General features: G+C 34.3%; 1 protein-coding gene across 3 annotated transcripts; it reads left to right on the top strand.

Annotated features, from left to right (window-relative positions):
• The first annotated feature begins 10,947 nt into the window (after positions 1-10,947).
• LOC110894711 (filament-like plant protein 4) lies at positions 10,948-17,357 on the top strand. 3 transcript variants are annotated; one of them, XM_022141939.2, is made up of 6 exons: positions 10,948-11,218; positions 13,166-13,278; positions 13,943-14,234; positions 14,302-16,273; positions 16,591-16,636; positions 16,733-17,357. In XM_022141939.2, the coding sequence occupies exons 2-6, from the start codon at positions 13,171-13,173 to the stop codon at positions 17,135-17,137; spliced, it is 2,823 nt and encodes a 940-aa protein (XP_021997631.1). In that variant the 5' UTR covers positions 10,948-11,218; positions 13,166-13,170; the 3' UTR covers positions 17,138-17,357. The 3 variants fall into 3 exon arrangements, with proteins under 3 accessions (XP_021997631.1, XP_021997632.1, XP_021997633.1); XM_022141940.2 differs by having other exon boundaries at positions 10,971-11,218; positions 13,169-13,278; XM_022141941.2 differs by lacking the exon at positions 10,948-11,218 and adding an exon at positions 11,944-12,086.
• The last annotated feature ends 3,322 nt before the right edge of the window (positions 17,358-20,679 follow it).

Here is a 20,679-nt window from a genome sequence, read left to right on the forward strand (position 1 = left end):
TAAGGAGTCAAGCACCAAGTATGAAATCAGGTTCGGGTGTAGTTACAAGTTTGGTCTCCGTTGATGCTTAATTTGTGGTTTAATCTCCAGGAGCTTTCTGAAGTTGGTGGGCTGAGTGATGATATCGAACTATAAAAGGATAGTAATAAAGTGCCAAGCTGTACTTTTGAAATTCTTGCTTCTTGCCATACAGTGTGTGGTCAACCTATTTTAGCGAGCATCCTTGAAAAATCAAATAATTGTATTTTTCATAGCTGGAACACATGACAAACCTAACACGGAAGTTGCGAGTTTGGGTTCGGTCTAAACTAGGGATGAGCTCGGTACCGACACCGAATTTCCCGGTACCGAAATTACTGGTACCGATCGCCAAATTTGGGTATCGGTACCGGTACCGAAAATGTTCGGTACGGTATGGTACCCGTATTTTAAGGGTAAAATTCGGTAAAATACCGGTACCGAAAACGCCAAAAAGTGGGTCCGATTCGGTACCAAAAAAACGGGGTATGGGCAATTCGGTACCGGTACCATATGCTCATCCCTAGGCTAAACGGGTTTCGTTGAATCTTGGGTTCAGGTTGACCCATTTATTTTTTAATTTTCTTTAAATTATGTTTTTATGTTATTACTTATAATGGTTGCTGCATTATGCCAAATTTAAAAAAATCAAAAGAGAAAATGACATATTTTGTAACTAAACACGATTGTTTTATATACAAGTTGTGTTTGCGTCAACATTCGGAAACTCATGAATGGGAGTGCTAATAATCATGTGTTTTGTTAGTGCCCTCTCATTGGTTGAAGTTTCTAAAGACTACAAGAAGGCACGTTATTGTTTGATTGGAATGACTTGTATTATGTTCTGTCTCAGCAGGCCCATGAAGGAAGAAAGTGATGCTTGGAGGTGGAGGCATGTTGATCGGATGGTAGACTTCTCGGTTAAGCAGGTTAGGCAAGAGCCAAAGGAAAGTAGCGATTCGGGGGGATTCTAAATTAGTTCATTTGGAGTAGATCGTGGTGTCGAAGGTGAACTGTTTTGTATGGAGCACCACAACCGGTAAAATTCCGGCGACTATGGCCTTGGCGTAACGTGATGGCCATGCCCGATATGTGGCATAATGAACGAAAACGCTGACCACCTTCTTGTCAAGTGCCACTTCGCGAAATCGGTGTGGTGGATGGTTTGTAGATGGCTGAATGTTCCTTTATTGGGTGTATTCTCGTCTGTGGTTTCAATTCTTAATCATGGGCTAAATTTGGACACAGATTCGAAAAAGAAGATAGTTTATGCCATTCTCATGCTGACAATCTGGAGTATTTGGATCAGCCGCAACGAGGCGGTTTTCAACAGAAAGTTTGTCTCGCCTTTATCTGCTTTGAAAGAAATTAAAAGTAACTCCTGGTAGATGCTGCAAAGAAGCCATAGTACAGGTCTTAGCATGGAGAATTGGTGTAACTTCACTTGCTTGGTTTTTGGGTAGGGCCTGATGTTGCTCTTGTTTTTTTTTCTTTCTTTCTGGTGTTTATGTTGTTGGGCCCTCCTTAGCTTCTTGCTAAGAGGATTTTGTTGTTTTGTTGGGTTGCAATAAATTTTCTTTCGGATGGTAAAAAAAAGTTGCATATATTTTTCACCATTTTTCGTTGTGTTTCGCTGGATAATGCATTGGGTCGAAATGTTGGATTTTAAAATAAGAGCTGGTTTTTTTATGTAAGTTAGTCTGAAAATGGGTTATAGATGGTACACTTATATAAGCAGTTTATGGGTGCAAGAGCCAACTTAGGCGAGGTAAGAAGAATCCCTTATCTTATTATACTATTAATACACCCGTCCACCGGATCGGTATAGAATGCAAAGATTAAAAAAATACTTCATTATGACGTTAATATACCCGTCCATCGGACGGGTATTAAACTAGGTGTACACAAAATTAAACATCAGCGTATAGGAGATGGAAAAGAGGAAAAGGCTAAGCAACCCGAAACATCATCAATATACATTATCTTTGTTTGTTACCTTAGCGTAATCCGTCCAACGGACGGGTATTAAACTAGTTAATATTTATGTTTACACAATTGACTTCAGTTTGCTCTTAAAACTAATAAAAAAAATACTTATAACATCTGTAATTTAATTAAAAGGTAAATGTAACTATGATTATTCCTTCCAATTGTAATATTAATTATTATTAAGGGGGTATTTGTAATGTTTATATCCTATAATATTAAAATAATATCTAAACCATGTCTATTCCCTCCCATTGTCTTTTAACTGGATTTAATTAATTAATATTACACTCTACTCCTTAATCTACTAAGTTTGTGTAATTCTGACCCTCCACTTTCTTCCTTTTCTTTCTATTTACGCGTTAGTCCATTACACATGGCTAATGTGCATTTTGCTCCCCTCATGTAAAGAAGTCATTTTAAAGTTGTACAATGTGTTTGTTTAGTTGTATTAAGATAAGAGAATGCTTTGTATAACGAAGTATTAATCTATTCATCAATATATACTAATATTTTTATACTGTATTTTAATATTGAACTTCTATCAATATATACTAATATTTTTTAGACTATATTTTAATATTGAACTTTAAACTAAGAAACAACCTTATGAATGAAAGCTAGAGAACACATAGAGTTATAATCGAAATGTACGAATACAAACATATAATGAACAATTTTATCTCTTTTTGTTCATTTGTAAGGAAATTATTATTTTTTATTTATTTATGTTAGTTGGTTAATGTTCCATTTTATTTATTTATGTTAGTTGGTTAATGTTCCATATAAATATAAAGTGTGTTTGTGTAGGGTGGGATTATGCTAAATGCTAAATAGACATTGGTGTCTAAAATATGTAGGATGTAACTAAGAAGCACGAAATATTCTAAAGAGGTAATCGTAAATGCATAAAAATATGATCGGAAACAGAATTTAATTTGTTAATAGCTAAAACACCATGTTGAAATAATTTAAACACATGGGCACAACTAAAACACCATGTTGAAATAATTAAAACACCATGTTCGAGATTAGAACACTATCTTGAAATTTTACACCCAGTATATTACACTTAATTTTTTTATCTCTTTTTATTATATATTTTATGTGATAATACTATACTTAGATTAAAGATAAATGAATGTATGATTTTGTGGTATAATTCAAAAAAATAACTTATAAAAGGTTATTTACATTTAAAGAAATTGATGAAAATTAATAAGAGTCAATAATGGCCTGCTTTTGTAGTTTTACCCCTCTATATTTGTGTGATTCAAGAAGTTCCTCGAATCCCTTAGGCTAACAGGTGTAGAGTGGCGCCCCACCTTCACATCAACCAATAATGCGTTGAACACCGTTGCGTGGGCACCAAAGGAGGCGCTAAAGAGGTGTCATAGAGGGTCTTGTGAGACTGTGAGTGCAATGACGAGTGCTAAAGGGCTATACTTTTGTGAACCTTGTTTTTCAGCCATGTTGGCCTAATCAAATTCATCCAAATAGAGGGGAATGGGTGGGGAGGCATGGGGCTTGGCTAAACACTATATGACGTTTAGGTCATCTCAACTATTATTTCATTTGATTAAAGTTCCATAAACCTTCTCACACTTTGACACAAACAAATAAATAGTATTTTTAGCATAACCCCCTTTCTCTATATATACAATCATAACAAGCGTTTTCAGAATACATAAAATAAGTTAACTTTGACATTACGTTTTTTGTATTTTACCTTCACCCAGATGTCCATCGAAAATGGCTTAAGAAAGAATCAAACATACGTCTCCACTAGAGAGGACATACCAGTTAACGACTGAACCAAATTTCAGGACACAATAGAAAATTGACCTAAACTCGTTCGTACTAAGCTCAAACATATGAATCTCACTTTTAGTGCCAACATTTTGAAGTTTGAAATTAAGTAATCAGGTAGGCGAGCTCGGAAATGGTGGTAGATATAATAGTACGATTAAAATTAATAATAGAGGGTCAAAGTGAATTTCCAAACTTATACAAGAGATAATTGAGGGGTTAAAGAGACACTTCCAAATACATACCAAAAATAAATGGAGGTGGTTAAAGTGACGTCTCCAAATGCTATTTGTCACTTTCAAATATCAATGATGATGTACACATAAAAAACCTGCTATGCTATAGTAACTTCTATATTGGATGTGTAGGTGTCATATTTTTTTTTTGTGTGAGTGATTTTTAAAATTATAATTCATCTTTCATATTATATACAACATATTAATAGGTGGGCGAATTCTTAAATAATCGTTTTTTTCAAATGTAGTTTCTTTAAACCACTCTAGACAACTTCTTGAAGGTCCTACATGATGATTGTGTTCTTACATGATGATTGTGGAAAAGCACGCTAAAATTTGTGATGATAATCAGCATGCCTTTGTCCTCCTGGCGTTTGACACGTTTGGCTCCTTGACGCCGGAGGCAGTTCGGTTCTTGTCTAGAGTTCAGCGTGTGGTCCATAGCAACTTTTCGACCCCTCAGGGGCGGGGCTTTGTTTTTAGTAGATTAGGGTTTTCTATTCAGAAAACGATGGCGGCGCAGTTTGTTGCTCGTCTATCTGCTATCCTTATATAAAAAAAAAATTCACCTAACAAACTAGAGTAAAACTGCAAAAAAAAAAAAAAAAAAAAAAACTTCAATTAATTTTTTTTTAAAGCATTCTAAAATGACGCAATAGACATATTTGTGACTTTGAAGTTAAATCGTTAAAAACCAAAAAATAAAATTCTTGATGAAGATATTTTCAATTAATTATATTATTACTGGCTTATTCACATTTTCAACATGACATTCCTGGTCTCCTGAAGTTAATAATTTTGAGTATGTAACAGACTATTTGTTTAACTTGTAAACGTTGATTAGTTGAAATTGGTTGTCGATGTTCTATGGCAGTTTTAGGACGTATCGTGATCTAAATCTAAATAGTGTACATTTATATAGTATTAAAACAAAAGGTCGGTGGGTATAACCGCCACCGCCTTTCTTTATATATAAGTAATCTTTGAGTAGACAAAAACAAAATGCAAATGTGCTTTGGTGGTTTGTTTGTAACATTATAAAGAAGAGGTTGGGAGTTCGATCCATGCCCCCTCTATTTTTTTTCAAACATGGTTTGGATTTATGTGATGATACTCACATATAACTATAATCTTTTTCTCAAGATAATACTTATATTTGACTTGCTAAAACTAATTAGTTACACATAATTTTAAATTTTTTATTTAATATATCATAAAAACAAATGTTCGTCCCTATATTTTCTAAATTGAAACCAACACCCCTTATTCTTTAAGCAAGTATTTATGTCTAATTAACCATATTAATGCCTAATTACTTTTAAGACTTTACGTCGCTATCTAAATTTACTTTCACGACTCTACACCGCAACGTACGAAACATACTCTTTTTATCTATGTCTAATTACGTTAATATCGCAAACGTAACGAGGGTGACGGTCAAAAACACGTAACGTTACGTGCAGACACCACACATTAACGTCATCATCGTACACTGTAGCCGCAATGCCTATATAGGTTACACCGAGTTAGATCGGGTACATCGAAACACTTTATATGGTTAATACATCACATAACATGTAGCCATCTAAAAACAACTAAGATGTCGCCGCCGCAACGCGCGGCTATGGCAACAATCTAGTTAGGTATTGTAAATAAAGTTATTTTATTTTATAAAACTAAAAATGATTAAATTTTATGAATTGATATAAAAATATATATGTCATGTCTAGCATATCAAATTACTTTTATGATTTATAAGATTATCAACATTTATGCACGTGATTTGATTAATGATTCATTAAGAAATAAGTCTTGGGCGTGGAGGCCCTACAATGTATTGAGACATGATTTGGCGTTTGTGACACAAATTTATGCAACAACACAACATTCTTTTAATTAATAATATATAATCTATTAGAAAATGTTGTAATCTCATAACATTTCGATGATAATTTCGTAATTTTACCCATTCTATATTTCTTACATTCTATTTTGTATTTCACACATTTTATTCAATTTTCGTTTAGTTTCATCTTAGGACACAGAATCACCTACCTATGCATGCATTGAGTAATTTAACAGAAAGTAAAATAGTAAAGAAATAGTGCCTAAAGGACAAATCTTCCTGCACTAATAAATGGAACTTTTTTTTTTTTTTTTTGGCACATGTCACTACTTCTGTTGTTCCTTTCTCACCTTATTTTACTATTTATCTCTCATATTAAATAATAATAATAATAATTTTAAACAAAATATTAAATAAGAATAAATATTTAGATAAGAATAAATTTTTGTTTCTGTTATGATTATAGTATATAACAAGTTTTTTTAAGGATATATATTTTTTATTATTTATTATATAAAATTACATTTATACAAAATAAAAAACAAAGTAAAATGTTATAATAATATAAAAAACAAAGTAGAATGTTATAATAATAAATAGTACATTTAAAAATGTTTTTTATTATGATTATAGTAGATAACAAGTTTTTTTAAAGGCATATCTTTTTTATTATTTATTATATAAAATTAAATTTATGCAAAATAAAAAAACAAAGTAAAATGTTATAATAATAAACGGGTATATCAAAAACAAAGTAAAATGTTATAATAATAAACTGTACATCAATTTTCAATTTTAAAAGATAAATCTTGATGATTATTTGTGTTAACATATGACATTATATTTTATTCAACACGTGCAATATAAGAGTTTTTTTAAAGATATGTATTCTTTATTATTTATTATATAAAATTACATTTATGCAACATTTGTAATACACGGGATTCTAACCTAGTGTCACACTATAATAATATAATATCGGTATCAGTGTGTTCGGTTTTTTTTTTTTGAACATTCAACTTCATTAACAAAAGTAAAAAGTCCTCAAAGCGAGGACTTATGCCCAAACCATTACATCAAATACATAGGGTTTTTCCACCACTCGTTCCAAACAAGATTATTACATGAAATCCTATTTTTAAACCACCAAAACGTATCTGCTTTGATCTTCTCTACAATGACCGCCGGTTTAGCCTCCTTCCTGTTGAACACCTTATCATTTCGCGCCAACCAAATAGCCCACATCGATGCTATAATGATTCCATGAATAATCTTTTTCCGTTTCTTGTTCCCTTTTGCAGTTTTATATAACTTCATCAAATCTTTAACATCAAATGCGTAGATAGGCGGAATCCTGCACCAAGCAGCAATCCTCGTCCAGACCTCATAGCCACGACACAACCGGTGAAAAGATGTTCCACTGCTTCGTCTTAATCTTCGCACATGGAGCAAGTAACAGATCATGTCAAAACATCGTGCCTTCTTAATTCCGTTTTGGTTGGAATCCGCTGACCTACAGCCCTCCAAGCATTAATGCTACACTTAATCGACACCCATTTGATCCAGTACATACCATACCCAACCTGCTGATATTCTTCCACCATAGCCTTCTTCAGAGCACGAACCGAAAAGTCCGAATCCTTCTGCCCTGTCCCATTCCAGCACCAAGAATCTCTACCCAAAACTCAAGGAGCGCCCTTCCATCACACCTAACAAAGTCTCCAACTTTTGCATCTCCACTTCCGAACTAGGAACTCTGGTCAGTCCCACGCCAACTCCCAATTGCCATCATACTGTTTAATACGATCCGCTAACTTACACCGTTTTTTCCTCTCCAATTTGAACAAATTGGGACACCTAATTCTGAGAGCCTCCATATGTCACACCCCAACCAATGGCGGAAACATCGGGATGAGACGAAGTGTGAAGATTGCTAGAGACATCATAACGCTATTTGTGACAATATTTAGAAAATCCAAATTTCATTTCATTTCATAACTTCAAATAGTCAACATTACAAGATATTCAAATACGACAAGTTTAACAAAACAACATGATAACATAACAAAATTTTGATACAACATTTTAAACCCTAACGTCTATATGTGTATCTAGGCATCAACGCTACTTCATTTCATAGCATCATCGTCCTCAACCTGTAACATGTTTAAAATAAAGTTCAATGCAAAAGCAAAGGCGAGTATACAAGTTTGATACGTACATAGCAAAAGATAAGTTTGAACAATTCCTCATAGCAAGCATGTGATTCAAGATAAACATTTAAACATGGCATGTGTCTAACATATCAAACCAAGAAAACGCAATATGCTCAAGACATAACCTCAAGTTTACGGGCGGGTCGTTAATCCTATAGCGCTACATATGTCAAGGTTTGGCTCGTACGAAGTTAATGATAAGTTCAACACATAAGAATAACCCAAGTTTAAAGTATCAAGTCATCACGTATACAAGCATGTTATAGGAACGTTCATGTGTTTAATAAAGTGTTCATGTGTAAGTTAATAGGTAAACATGTTACACCCCAAAAGTGGTAAAAGTAAAAAGGGGGAAATACGAGTATACTCACAAAGTTTGCATATGTTTTCCGATTATCCAATTGTTGACGAGTAGAGATTTAGAGTCCGAATGTATAAGGGTTAAGGTTCAAGTATGTTTAGAGTCGAGATTCGGTGTTTAAAACAACATAAAAATAAGATATGAGAATAACATGGAAAATAATCATTTAGTACATATGATGCTTGTTCTTGACACTAGGAAACTCGAAGGAGTTTAGATGTTTTCATGGAACAAGGTTCCATTAGAATCGTGACAAGTTATCATAGTCTAGGATGATGTAATCTAGTACCCCGACATATGAACACTAGTTCATCATCAAAGATTCGATTATTCGAATAATATATTTAGGTTATATAATATATGTCCAATAGTTCAAGCATGAGGTAGAAGATTAAAATCTTCATTTTGGTACCTCTAAATGTCATAGAAGTCATGTAGGAGGTAGGAAGATCAAGTCTTCCATTTAGGCACCTCTATGTGTTCACCACTACACTTGATGTAAAAAAAACAACCAAGGAGGGTCATGAACATACAATAAAGAATAAGAAATATACACACTAACTAAGAGAAATCATCAAATCATGTGAGGATTGTATGTTTGGACAACCCAAGTTGTTCCATAATCACTCATGTATCAAAGACAAAGTTTGACATGACTTGTGGGTTAAAAACCCTAAACAAAACACCAAGTTTATGAGGTTTAATCCTCTGATTTTAAATGTCTCAACCTTGTTTTTAAGCTTAACCAACCATGGGATAAGTTGTAAGCATTAGGACATAGGTATGAGATGTGTTGGACACAAGTTGCATAGGTTTAAACAAGTTTTTGATGAACATAAAAACAAACAGAAAGTTTATGGACTATTTCGGGGCATTTCCAGGTCTGATTTCTCCAAGGAGAAGTCTAGGAATCGAACCCCATGATTATACAAGCAAGTAGGAAAAAGAATCGAGTGAATCGGATAAGAATTGAGTGAGTTATGCTCATTTTCGTGAAGGGGTGTCAATCTACTCGAACCCTTGCTTTCAGCTACGGTTTGGTGGATGTTTTGTGAGTTTTTAGGGTTGCAAAAGTGGTAGGGAGGCTGGTTATAAGTGGTATTTATAGGGGGAAGGATTAGGGTTTCAATGGGTTGGGCTTTGGAAGTGTTTAGAAGGGGTTACACCTTGAAACTAGCCCACAAAACCCAACTATATGGGCTGAATTTTGCTGAATTGGGGCTGCCATATTTCTTTATTTTTTTATTTTTTTAAAACATTATAATGAGTAATTTTGTTAGTTAAGTTGTGTAATAATGTGCAACAATGTTTCCCCTAACTTGTAACAAGGTGAAATATGAAATAAAACATGATTTAACTAGGTAAAAAGTGTAATGTACAAGTTTTATTTACGAAGCAAGTTCCGTATTTTACAACGATTACGATGAAAGAATGGTTATAAGAACACAAGATTTCCAAAGATAGAATTTCACGTAAGGTTTCTAAATGTAGGATGTTTGATAACAAACACAACAATAACAAATTCTTGTCCTAAAGACAAAAACATATTATAACAATTATACGGATTGATAAAACTTAAAATTTCAAAACACATTACGTTAGTCAAGACAACACATATTCTGGATGAAACATAAACCACGAAAAATACAATTTACTCTACCTTTTATAAGTTAACTCGTTGATCATATAAATTGTTAGGATAATATAATGTGGGGCTAGCTAGAGGGAAGGTCCAGGTTCAAACCTTCATTAAATGAAATAGTTAAGAATAACTGGTGTAAAGTGTCCATGACATTATAGCCTAGTGACATCTTAGGTAAGATAAGACTTAAGAAACCATTATGTCTTGGGTTCGATTCCTACAAAGGTTTTTTCCCCAGATTTATTGAGTTTGGTGTCTCTGCGTTATAATCTAGTAGAGATGGATATGATCAGGTAATTTCGCTAGTGGCACATAATACTCTAGTGATTCAAATTTATCGTTAAAAAATTGGTGTAAAGTAGACCGTGTAATATTTACTGTTAAAGAAAAGAGTAAATTACTTTTTGAGTCCTTGTGTTTTAGTGTTTTTAACCATTTGAGTCCAAAATCAAAATGTTTAGCGTCCTGAGTCCCTAGACGCTTCTTTTATAACCTTTTGAGTTCAAATTTTAACCTTTTGAGTCCAATTTTTTTTTTTTTTAACAAAATTGGACTCAAAACGTTATAAAATAAACAAAATTGGACTCAAAACGTTATAAAATGAATAGTTAGAAACTCAAGACGTTAAATTTTTTGATTTTAAACTCAAGTTAAAACCACTAAAACAAAGAGACTTAAAAAGTGACTTACGAAAAAAAAAAAAAGTAAGAAAATCTTGTTACCAGGGTGATCCTAGAATACTAAAAATGTAGAAATCTTATAATAAGAAGCCAAAATTAAAAATTCTGTCTACACACTAAAAGCAAAAGCAAGGGGTGAAAGTGTAACTTCCAATACATGGTGATATTTTAAACAAACAAACTTCTCAAATCCCCTGAGTTTTCAAGTGGCACCCAGAGCAGCAGCAATCTTCCGCCGTACGCCACCACCGCCACCAATTCCGGCCACCACTACCTCCACCTTTCACAAAATCTCAATTCCAGATAACCTTCAAAACTTCAAAATTTAGATCTCTAGCCACAACAGCAACTTCTACACATAATTCTTCAATCGAGCTTCTTCAATCACTTTAATTTCATCTAATTCAGAACTACATTGTTGCCGGTAAGTGAATATAATTTTTTTTTATTTTTTTTCTCGATGTTTAATTGCTGCACAAGTTATTAATTAGCGTGTTTATCGAGACGACATGTTTGATGTTATCCGTTATTGATCTAATCGAGTTGTGGATTCGTTAGGTTATTATGTGCTTTGTTACTTTTTTAAATGTTTAATCCCTAATTTGTTGCTTATTAACTAACTAGATTTGAATCTGGACATATTGTTGTGAGAATTACAATCTGTATTGCAATTTGTTTATACATTACATTGTTTTAGGTCATGTTGTAAGAAATTATTGAAAGTTGATTCTGTTTTGGTGTTTTATTTTCTCAATCAGGTGTTAATTGATTAATTAGGTTTATGAACTGCTGGTGGAATCTGTATATGATGAGGTGTTTTACAATTTGGAGTATTTTAATTAATTTGTTTTGGTTTGATAGATTTTTGCTTAAATTATGTCGGTGTTTATTCGGAATTTTTATATTTTTATATTATTATATGTATATTTATATATTTATCTGTGAAGATGATTTTCTCCGGATTTGGTGATGAATGAAGTTTTAGTTGGATTGGATTCCTTTGAGTTTAGTTTATGCCTTCACTTTCTGTCACTTTTCATTTTTAGACTTTTTATCACTTTTTTCTTTTTTTTTTCTCTTTATTCTTTTTATGGTTTTGGTGTTCGGTCTTGATCTATATTCTTTTTTTTCAATGAGGATGAAAATGCTGCTAATCTTTTAGCTGGTACTATGGTTTCTGAATGCCCTGTATCAGCAGAAAAGGTCCCTCATTTTCTGTGGAGACTCGAAGATTATTTTCGTAGTTCTTGTGCCGAGTCGTAAATTGTGTCGTTTTTTTTGTTCCCTTTCAGGTTTGCTCTCAACAACAAAAAAATGAATCATTGTTTTTACAGGAAATATCATTGTATATACCATAAATTTTTGTGTAATTTTACTTGGATCTGATTGTTTGCTGGGTTTAAAAAAGCACGCCTAGGCCGCACATAAGGCACACCTTTTACAAAAAGCCTGAGACACATTTTTTGGCAAAAAATTGACCCTGAGGCTCACACCTCATGTATTTCTTATATTTTTGTGCAGCATGTTGTACAACATGCTTTTCAGGTTGTACACGTGTGTAATTTCAATACTGAAACGTATATAAAGCTTATTTGTGTCTAAATACCGGGTAAATAATATGCTAGAAAACTATATGCAGAGCAGGTTTTGGGGCTGGGCGGGTCGGGCGGCCGACCAAGGCCCAAAGCTCCGGAGGGCGCGAAATTTTGTTTTTTATATATAGATTCAAAATTTTTATTATATATTTTAAGCTTTTTATATATGTTATAGAAAGATATATTTTAGAGCCCGAAATATATATTTTAAGGCCCGGTTTTCACTACTCGCCTGGGGCCCAAAGATTTTTTTAGGATTCACGGGGGGACGGCCCTGGCTATAGGAAATATATAATTATTTGTGCTTCGGTTATGAAAAACTGTGCCCTTTTGTGCTTGGCGCTTCGCACCTCGGTTTTAGACTTTATCGCTTTTGTGCGCTTGTCGCTTTTTAAAACCATATTGTTTGTGTTATATGTTTGATCAGTCAAATCCTTCCATGTGCAAGTATCGGTGGTTTAGGTGTAAAAAATGTTTGATCAGTTATTGATTTTTCTTGTAATAATCCGACGGTAAATACCATTAAAAACTTTTGATAAAGTTACTCTCTCTAATTTGTGAAAGTGAATGCTTTTTATGAAACCCAATAAATGCCTATGCAAGCCTTTAATTATGATAATTGAGTTTTGATGACAGGGGAGAACAATTATTACCTAAATCTTGACATTGAAGCAATCTGATTTTGTATAATAAAGATCATTTAACTAATTAGCTCTGTATCATTTTGGTTTGATTTGTAATGTGACAAATTGAGTTTATTTGTTTGTTTTATACAGTAGATATGGATCGCCGGAGTTGGCCCTGGAAGAAGAAATCATCTGATAAGACAGTTGTTGAGAAAGTAGAATCCGTTATTGTTCCTGCTTCCGCTGGTTCTCAGGGTGACAAGGTTCGTTCGGTTACCTTTTAATATATACTTGTGGATATTTGTAGGCCTGTAAACGAACCCAACATTCATGAACTTGTTCGGCGGGAAGTTCGTTTATTTTATAAATTAACAAATTTACACACAATTTTTTGTTCATGTAATTAAACGAACGAGCATGAAAACACGTTGTGTTCGTTCATTTGTGTTCGTGAACGTCCGTTTATGTTCGTTTATTTACATTTGTTTATGTTCGTTTCAATTCCAATACATAAGTAGTTATATTTATATAAATATTATACATAAAAGGAACTTTCTACCACTTATACTGGGTTTTCCAATGGATTTTGTCGTAATTAATCACTAATTTATAAAAAAATTACTTTATGTTCGTTTATGTTTGGTCAATTATGCTCATTTATGTTTGTTAAATTATGTTTGTTTGTTTATATTCGTGAACTGTTTGTTGAGCTTATAAACGAACGAACATAAACAAACACGAAGATGACCATTTTCTTAATAAACAAACATGAACAAAAAAATGTGTTCGATTATATGTTCGTGTTCGGTTAAACTAAAATGAACGGACACGAACATGCCTCTATTTGTGTTCGTTCGGTTCATTTACAGGCCTAGATGTTTGTTAATTTTTTTCTGTTTTTTTATTTGTTGCCATTTTCACTTTCAGGTTAAACAAGATAGCTACAAAAAGCCAAATTACGTTCAAATATCTGTGGATCAATATTCCGAGTTAACTGGATTGGAGGATCAAGTTAAATCATATGAAGATCAAGTGAAAACATACGATGAACAAGTGAAACGATACGAAGATCAACAATTGGTATACGAAGATCAGATCAAAAGTTTAGAAGATGAAGTAAAGGAATTGAATGAGCAACTTTCCGAAGCCCATTCGGAAATGATTACGAAGGAGAATTTGGTCAAACAACACGCTAAAGTTGCCGAGGAAGCCGTTTCAGGTTTGTAAATTACGTTTTAATCATTGTTATTGTAAACGTTTTACGATTCTAATATTTAATTTCATAGGTTGGGAGAAGGCGGAGGCAGAAGCTGCAACATTGAAGAACCATCTAGAATCGGTTACTTTATTAAAACTAACCGCTGAAGACCGAGCCACACATTTAGACGGTGCGTTAAAGGAATGCATGCGTCAAATACGAAACTTAAAGGAAGAACACGAACAAACCGTGCACGATATTGTTCTCGCAAAAACAAAACAATTTGAGAAAATGAAGCTCGAGTTTGACACAAAGGTAGCGAATCTAGATCAAGAACTCATGCAATCCGCTGCCGAAAACGCTGCGGTTTCACGGTCGCTACATGATCGTTCCAACATGCTTGTTAAAATGAGCGAAGAGAAATCACAAGCAGAAGCGGAGATCGAGGTTCTAAAAAGCAACGTTGAATCATGTGAACGGGAAATAAATTCGCTTAAATATGAACTGCATATAGTTGCTAAAGAGTTAGAAATTCGTAACGAAGAAAAGAATATGAGTGTGCGATCTGCCGAAGTTGCAAACAAGCAGCATTTGGAAGGTGTGAAGAAAATCGCGAAACTCGAAGCGGAGTGTCAAAGATTACGCGGGCTGGTAAGAAAGAAGTTACCGGGGCCCGCAGCACTGGCGCAAATGAAACTAGAAGTTGATAGTTTGGGTAGGGAATACGGTGAGACTCGAGTCAAACGGTCTCCGGTCAAACCCCCGACAACAGGTTCGAGTCCGCATTATTCTTCAGTTTCCGATTTTTCTCTTGAAAACGTACAAAAATATCAAAAGGAAAATGATTTGCTGACCGAGCGTTTGCTTGCAATGGAAGAAGAAACAAAGATGCTGAAAGAAGCTTTGACTAAACGTAATACCGAACTTCAAGCTTCTAGAACCATCTGTGCTAAAACAGTTAGCAAACTTCAGAGTCTGGAAAGTCAACTTCAGTCAAACTCTCAACTGAAAGCCGTTAGTATGGCCTCAGTTTCAGAAGAAGCAAATGATGATGATGTCAGCATTGCTGGATCTTGTGCTACCGCGATAGTCTCCGAAAATACAAACCGTTTGGAGCTTATGGATGATTTCTTGGAGATGGAGAAGTTGGCTAATTCGTCAAACGATTCAGATCCGTTGGAGAATTTAAAATCTAAAATATCCGATCTACTGAATTCATTACCGAAAGATTCCGATACCGATAAACTTTACGAAGAAATCAACCGAGTTGTACAAGATAGTGTTGGCGGGAAATACGAAGAATTGGCTGCTGCGATTTCGCGTATTTACAACTTCATGTTAGTTTTACGGAAGGAGGCAAAGTCTGTGACGGGAACTTCTCTAGAAGAGAACGGAATGTTCCAGAAGCTCGAGGAGTTCAACGAGACCGAATCCCGCAAAATGAATATAAACGATTTTATCCTTTGTGTTGCGGGTATTCTTGGTAAAGCCAGCGAGCTTCGGTTCAGCTTTGTGGGGTATGAAACGAATGACGCCGAAGAAGCCAGTAGTCCGGATTGCATCGACAAAGTTGCGTTACCTGAAAACAAGGTTGACTATTCAAACAGTTGTAATCAGTTTTCCGACACAACTTCTGATCCTGACACGCCTCATGGCGGAAATTCCGTCCCGACGTCTGAACTAAACGTGTCGCTATTGAAATGCTCGTTAGAGGAGTTTGAACAGATGAAGTTGGAAAAAGAGAATATGTCTATCGAACTTTCTAAAAGTAATGAGAATCTCGAAACCATAAAGTCGCAGTTAAGTGAAACTGAACGTCAGTTATCTGAAGTTAAGTCTCAGTTGACTGCTGCTCAGAAGTTGAATTGTTTGTCTGAGACACAGTTGAAGTGTATGGCGGAGTCGTATAATTCGCTTGAAGTTCGTTCAGCTGGGTTGCAATCTCGGGTCAACCTTTTAGAGTCAAAGATAGTAATGTTGGATAATGAGCTTGAAGAAGAAAGGACAAAGTGTAAGGATACCGAGGCAAAGTGTAAGGATCTTCAAGAACAATTACAAAGGTAACAAACCTATAGTTTTTCTTTTAGAGTAAAATGCCATTTTCGTCTCTGAGGTTTGGCTAGTTTTGCGACTTTCGTTCGAAGGTTTGTTTTTCCGCATCTGGATCTAAAAGGTTTGAAATCTTGTCATTTTCATCCGGCTCGTTAACTCCATTAACTGGCCAAACCTTTTGGATCCAGATGTGGAAAAACAAACCTTTGGACGAAAGTCGCAAAACTGGCCAAACCTCAGGGACGAAAATGGCATTTTACTTTTCTTTTATATAAAAAACAGTGCTCGTTTTTTCATGTAAAAACCGGTGCTCGTTTTATGTCAGGATTGAAACACCCCTTGTTGCTGATGTGGATGCCAAAAATAATCAGGTGACCCGCCCTTTCTCTATGCTCATTCAACTCTCATCGTAACGATAACCTAGAGTACTATTTTAATACAAGCGCGTTATATGAATATATTTGCAGGAGAGAGAATTGGCAGCTGCTGCAGAGAAGTTAGCAGAGTGTCAAGAAACGATATATCTTCTCGGAAAGCAGTTAAATGGCCTGCGTCCTCAAACGGAGTCCATGGAGTCATCGTTAAGTCAAAAAGGTCAAACGTTAGCCGAAGAAGAAGAAGAAAACGAGGAAGAAGAAGAGTTAACAATTAGTAACATCATGAACATACATTCGGGAAACGAGTCCCCTATTCATTTAGACAACCATGAATTTAGTCCTTCGGATTCTGAAGCAAACAATCTTTCAAAATCACCCGTGAGGGGCAAACATAGACCCACGAAATCAGTATCGTCATCTTCATCGTCATCTAACCCGACTCCTGAAAAGAACACCCGTGGGTTCAGCCGATTCTTTTCTACGAAACCAAAGTGAACGGGGGCACATGAATACGTGTAGATACTATGGGAACAGTGGCGTTTGAGGTTCGTGTTTGATCTTGATCTTGTGTCATATAAATGGTTAAGTTAGTGTATTTTTAATTTTTGGTTTGCTTTGACTGGAAACATGACATAAGTTTTTGATAAAATATGTTTTTTACTTGAAGAAACAACTCATGTTGTGTTTATTATTACAATATTGTTGTTTTAGTTAACAGAAAGAGTGCATTGTTCCATTTCTGACCTGCATTTCTCCTTGTATATTTTGCAACTGATTACTCTTGAACCAATAAGTAAAGTTGTCAACACCCTATTAAAAAAAAAAATTTCTTTTGAGATCCGTCAATTAACACTTAACGAGGGAAACTTTATGTCAATTTTTTAACTTGCTATAACAGAACATCTTGGAAGGAAAAAGTCTTTATTTTTTATCCTTTAGAGCTTTACTTATTTATAAATATAGAATATTTTCTAAATTATTTATAATAGTTCTACTTGATAAAAAGGGTCTTATAATAATTAATTATGATCCCAATTAATATTACAATAGTAGTATCTTCCAAAATAACTATTATAAATAAACTTAAGTTGTCATTGTAGTATACAATCAGCAGTTTTTTTTTTTATTTTTTTTATTTTGATCTTGTAACAACCGTTGGTAATTGTTGCTCTATAGATTTCAGAGGCTCTATATGACAGGTAAAAATGAGCCATTATTATTAACCTTAAGTTGTCATTATAATATATATGTTAGCAGCTTTTTTTTTTTACATTTTAACGTATACTTTGATCTTGTAACAACCGCTGATCAGTGCCGCTCTTTAGATTTCGGAGGCTTTATACGCCATGTAAAAATGAGCCATTAAAATAAAAAACTTATATACACACCCGTGCGCGAAAAGGAAATTCATTAGTACGGCAATGTCTAGGTTTCTTTGCTTGTGCTATCTCATTTAGTTGCTCTAAGGCCATGTGTAGTGGTCAAGACTCATAAGGCCCCATAAGGGGGTTATGTGATAAGTGACAAAATGTGTAAGAGAGGTGGGTGATATAACTTGAGTGTGTAGTGGAAAGGGGGTTATATAACCCCTTCAAATATAGATATATATGTACGTATATATATGTGTGACAGAGAGCAACCATTGTCTCAGGCGCTATACATATTACAGGGTGAATTATAAAACCCTTATAGCGTCGACCGTAATGGTGTTTCAAGACGGCATAGGACTTTATGTGTGCGAAGGGCGTCATATCCAGCCCACTACGGAAGGGCTAATGACGATCTCTTATCCTTTCTTTTTTCCCCTCCTATAACTAGCATGTACTTTATGTTTTCATTTACTTATCTATGTAATTATTTTATTATTTTTTTATTTTTGTTTGTATTTTTTTTAATCAGTCCTTGTTTTTTATTTGTATTTTTACTTTTACTATTTTACCTCGTCATTGGATGATTTATCTATTTATTATTTTTAAAAAGCGGTTTGTTAAGCTCGGGTTCTCATTAGATGCAATGTCTCTATATTTTAGGTAGAGATAAAGTTTGTCATTATCTCATCCTCCTCAGACCCTACCTATGGGCTATGGGTGTGACTTTACAGGGTATGCATGTTTGTACTAGCATGTATGTTTGTATTAGTACGACGATAATTGTTATGTAGCAAAATGACTTTTTTGTGTAGTGAAACAAATTCAAAGAAAGTGTCTCAAACATGATACGATTTGATAACCAGAATGGATTTGCCATTTACGGTGGTGCGCCGATGAGGACGCAAGCGTACATCTCTTAGCTTTATTCTACATATTCGAGTCTTCGAGATATCCTTCGGTGAATCAACTAATCAAGGCCTTCGACAAGTTACTATATTTCTGATTTAACGCATTCAATTACAACTTTACAAGGAAGGCTACAAGGACCGGACTGTAATCGCCGAACAAATAAACTTGTGATACATAAACAAAAAAAAAAAAAAAAATTAAGCTACTCTTGAAGATTGGTCATGTGCAGTCGTCTACCCGACACCCCACAAAAGCCGGCGTTGTTGGTACTTGGTAGTTCAAAAGTTCATTCAATTGATATTTTTTTATAAAGGCTGTGCACCCTTGAAATTACATTTTCTAAACTTTCTTTTCTCTTGTTTATTTAAGGCATAATTTTTATACAACTGGTTTTACATAAATTAGAATATAACCTTAGCAATATGTTTAGTATTATCTACATATTAATACTATTTGGTCATTATATATTTAAAATTCTTGAAACTGAATTCAAATTTGATATAAAAAAAAGGTATAGGTGCCACTTGATCCCCTTTACATATGATCTTGAGACACCCAACGTGTTCTTACCCTTTATGTTTCTTATTGACTTTGAAGTAACAAACTAAAACTTCGTGTGTTTTTTAAACTCCTTTAATTCCTTAAACTTAGATGTGTCCAAAAAATATAGATACCATTTGATCCCCTAAAGTAGACATTGATTTAATACTAGGTCCATGGGCGGCCCTCGGGTGGGCGGGAGGACCACCGGCCAGGGTCTGATATTTCGAGAGACACGTTATTTTATGAAAAAAAAAATCCGATATGTATATCTAAAATATTTTTTTAATAAAGTATACCCATACAAACACCAACATAGGCCCACTTACAAAACTATTCTTATGGTTTAGATTAGTTATTAGCTCATTGGCATTAGGTTTAGACATTTAGTGAGCCCAATACCCAATTTTGTTAAGGCCTAAGAGCACGTTTTTTCGAGCTCGAACATGATACACGAATTCTTAGGGCCGGCCCTGACTAGGTCCATCATATATACACACGCGGTGCAACAAGGTTGTTGATGTTAGACATACCGAACCTACATTGTATTTATTGATGCCTTGGTAGCCACAACACTTCGACCGTGTGATCGTACAGTGTCGTATGGTTTGGCTGAATCGAATGTAATCATATTAGTTATCTATTCCGTATATAGAAAGGAAATTGGGCAGCAAGTCTATTTAAGGTTTCGAGTCAAGTAAGCAAATTGCATGTAACTATTTGTTAGTTATATGTCACATGATATTCTATATAATAAGAATTCTAATTGTGTGATCAGTAGTAATTTTTATTGGTCTTTTTTAGTTTAATTTATAGAGTTAGAATATTATTGTTTTTTTATTTATTATTTTATGATTCTAAACTTTAACCTTAAAACCAGGGCCGGCTCAAGGGGGAGTGAAATAAAGCAAGAGCTTTAGGCCTCCATTTTCCTAAGGCCTCTGATTCTAAGAAAATATTTTATACGTTGGTAATTTTGGCTTTGAGATTGTTATCATATGACCCTATGATCTCCAAACCCTAATAATTCTTTTGTTATTAAATGATTTACGTTTATACTCCTGAACTTTAATTGATACGGAAGTTTGATAATAATTCTTTTCTTTAAATGATTTACGTTTTGACTCCACGACCTTTAATAGAGTTATCATACGGGGTTTGAAGTTTGATAAAATTATTTTTTTTATATTTATAACCCTGGTTGTAAAACAAGGTTTC

The sequence above is a fragment of the Helianthus annuus genome, chromosome 12, assembly GCF_002127325.2.
Source record: "Helianthus annuus cultivar XRQ/B chromosome 12, HanXRQr2.0-SUNRISE, whole genome shotgun sequence".
Lineage (NCBI taxonomy): Eukaryota > Viridiplantae > Streptophyta > Magnoliopsida > Asterales > Asteraceae > Helianthus > Helianthus annuus.

Bases quoted from the DNA above. Each gene is read 5' to 3' on its own strand.
- LOC110894711 (XM_022141939.2), top strand. From the start codon at position 13,171: ATGGATCGCCGGAGTTGGCCCTGGAAGAAGAAATCATCTGATAAGACA. The intron at 16,274-16,590 runs GTAACAAACCTA...GTTTTATGTCAG, and splicing joins CTTCAAGAACAATTACAAAG to GATTGAAACACCCCTTGTTG. The intron at 16,637-16,732 runs GTGACCCGCCCT...ATATATTTGCAG, and splicing joins TGGATGCCAAAAATAATCAG to GAGAGAGAATTGGCAGCTGC.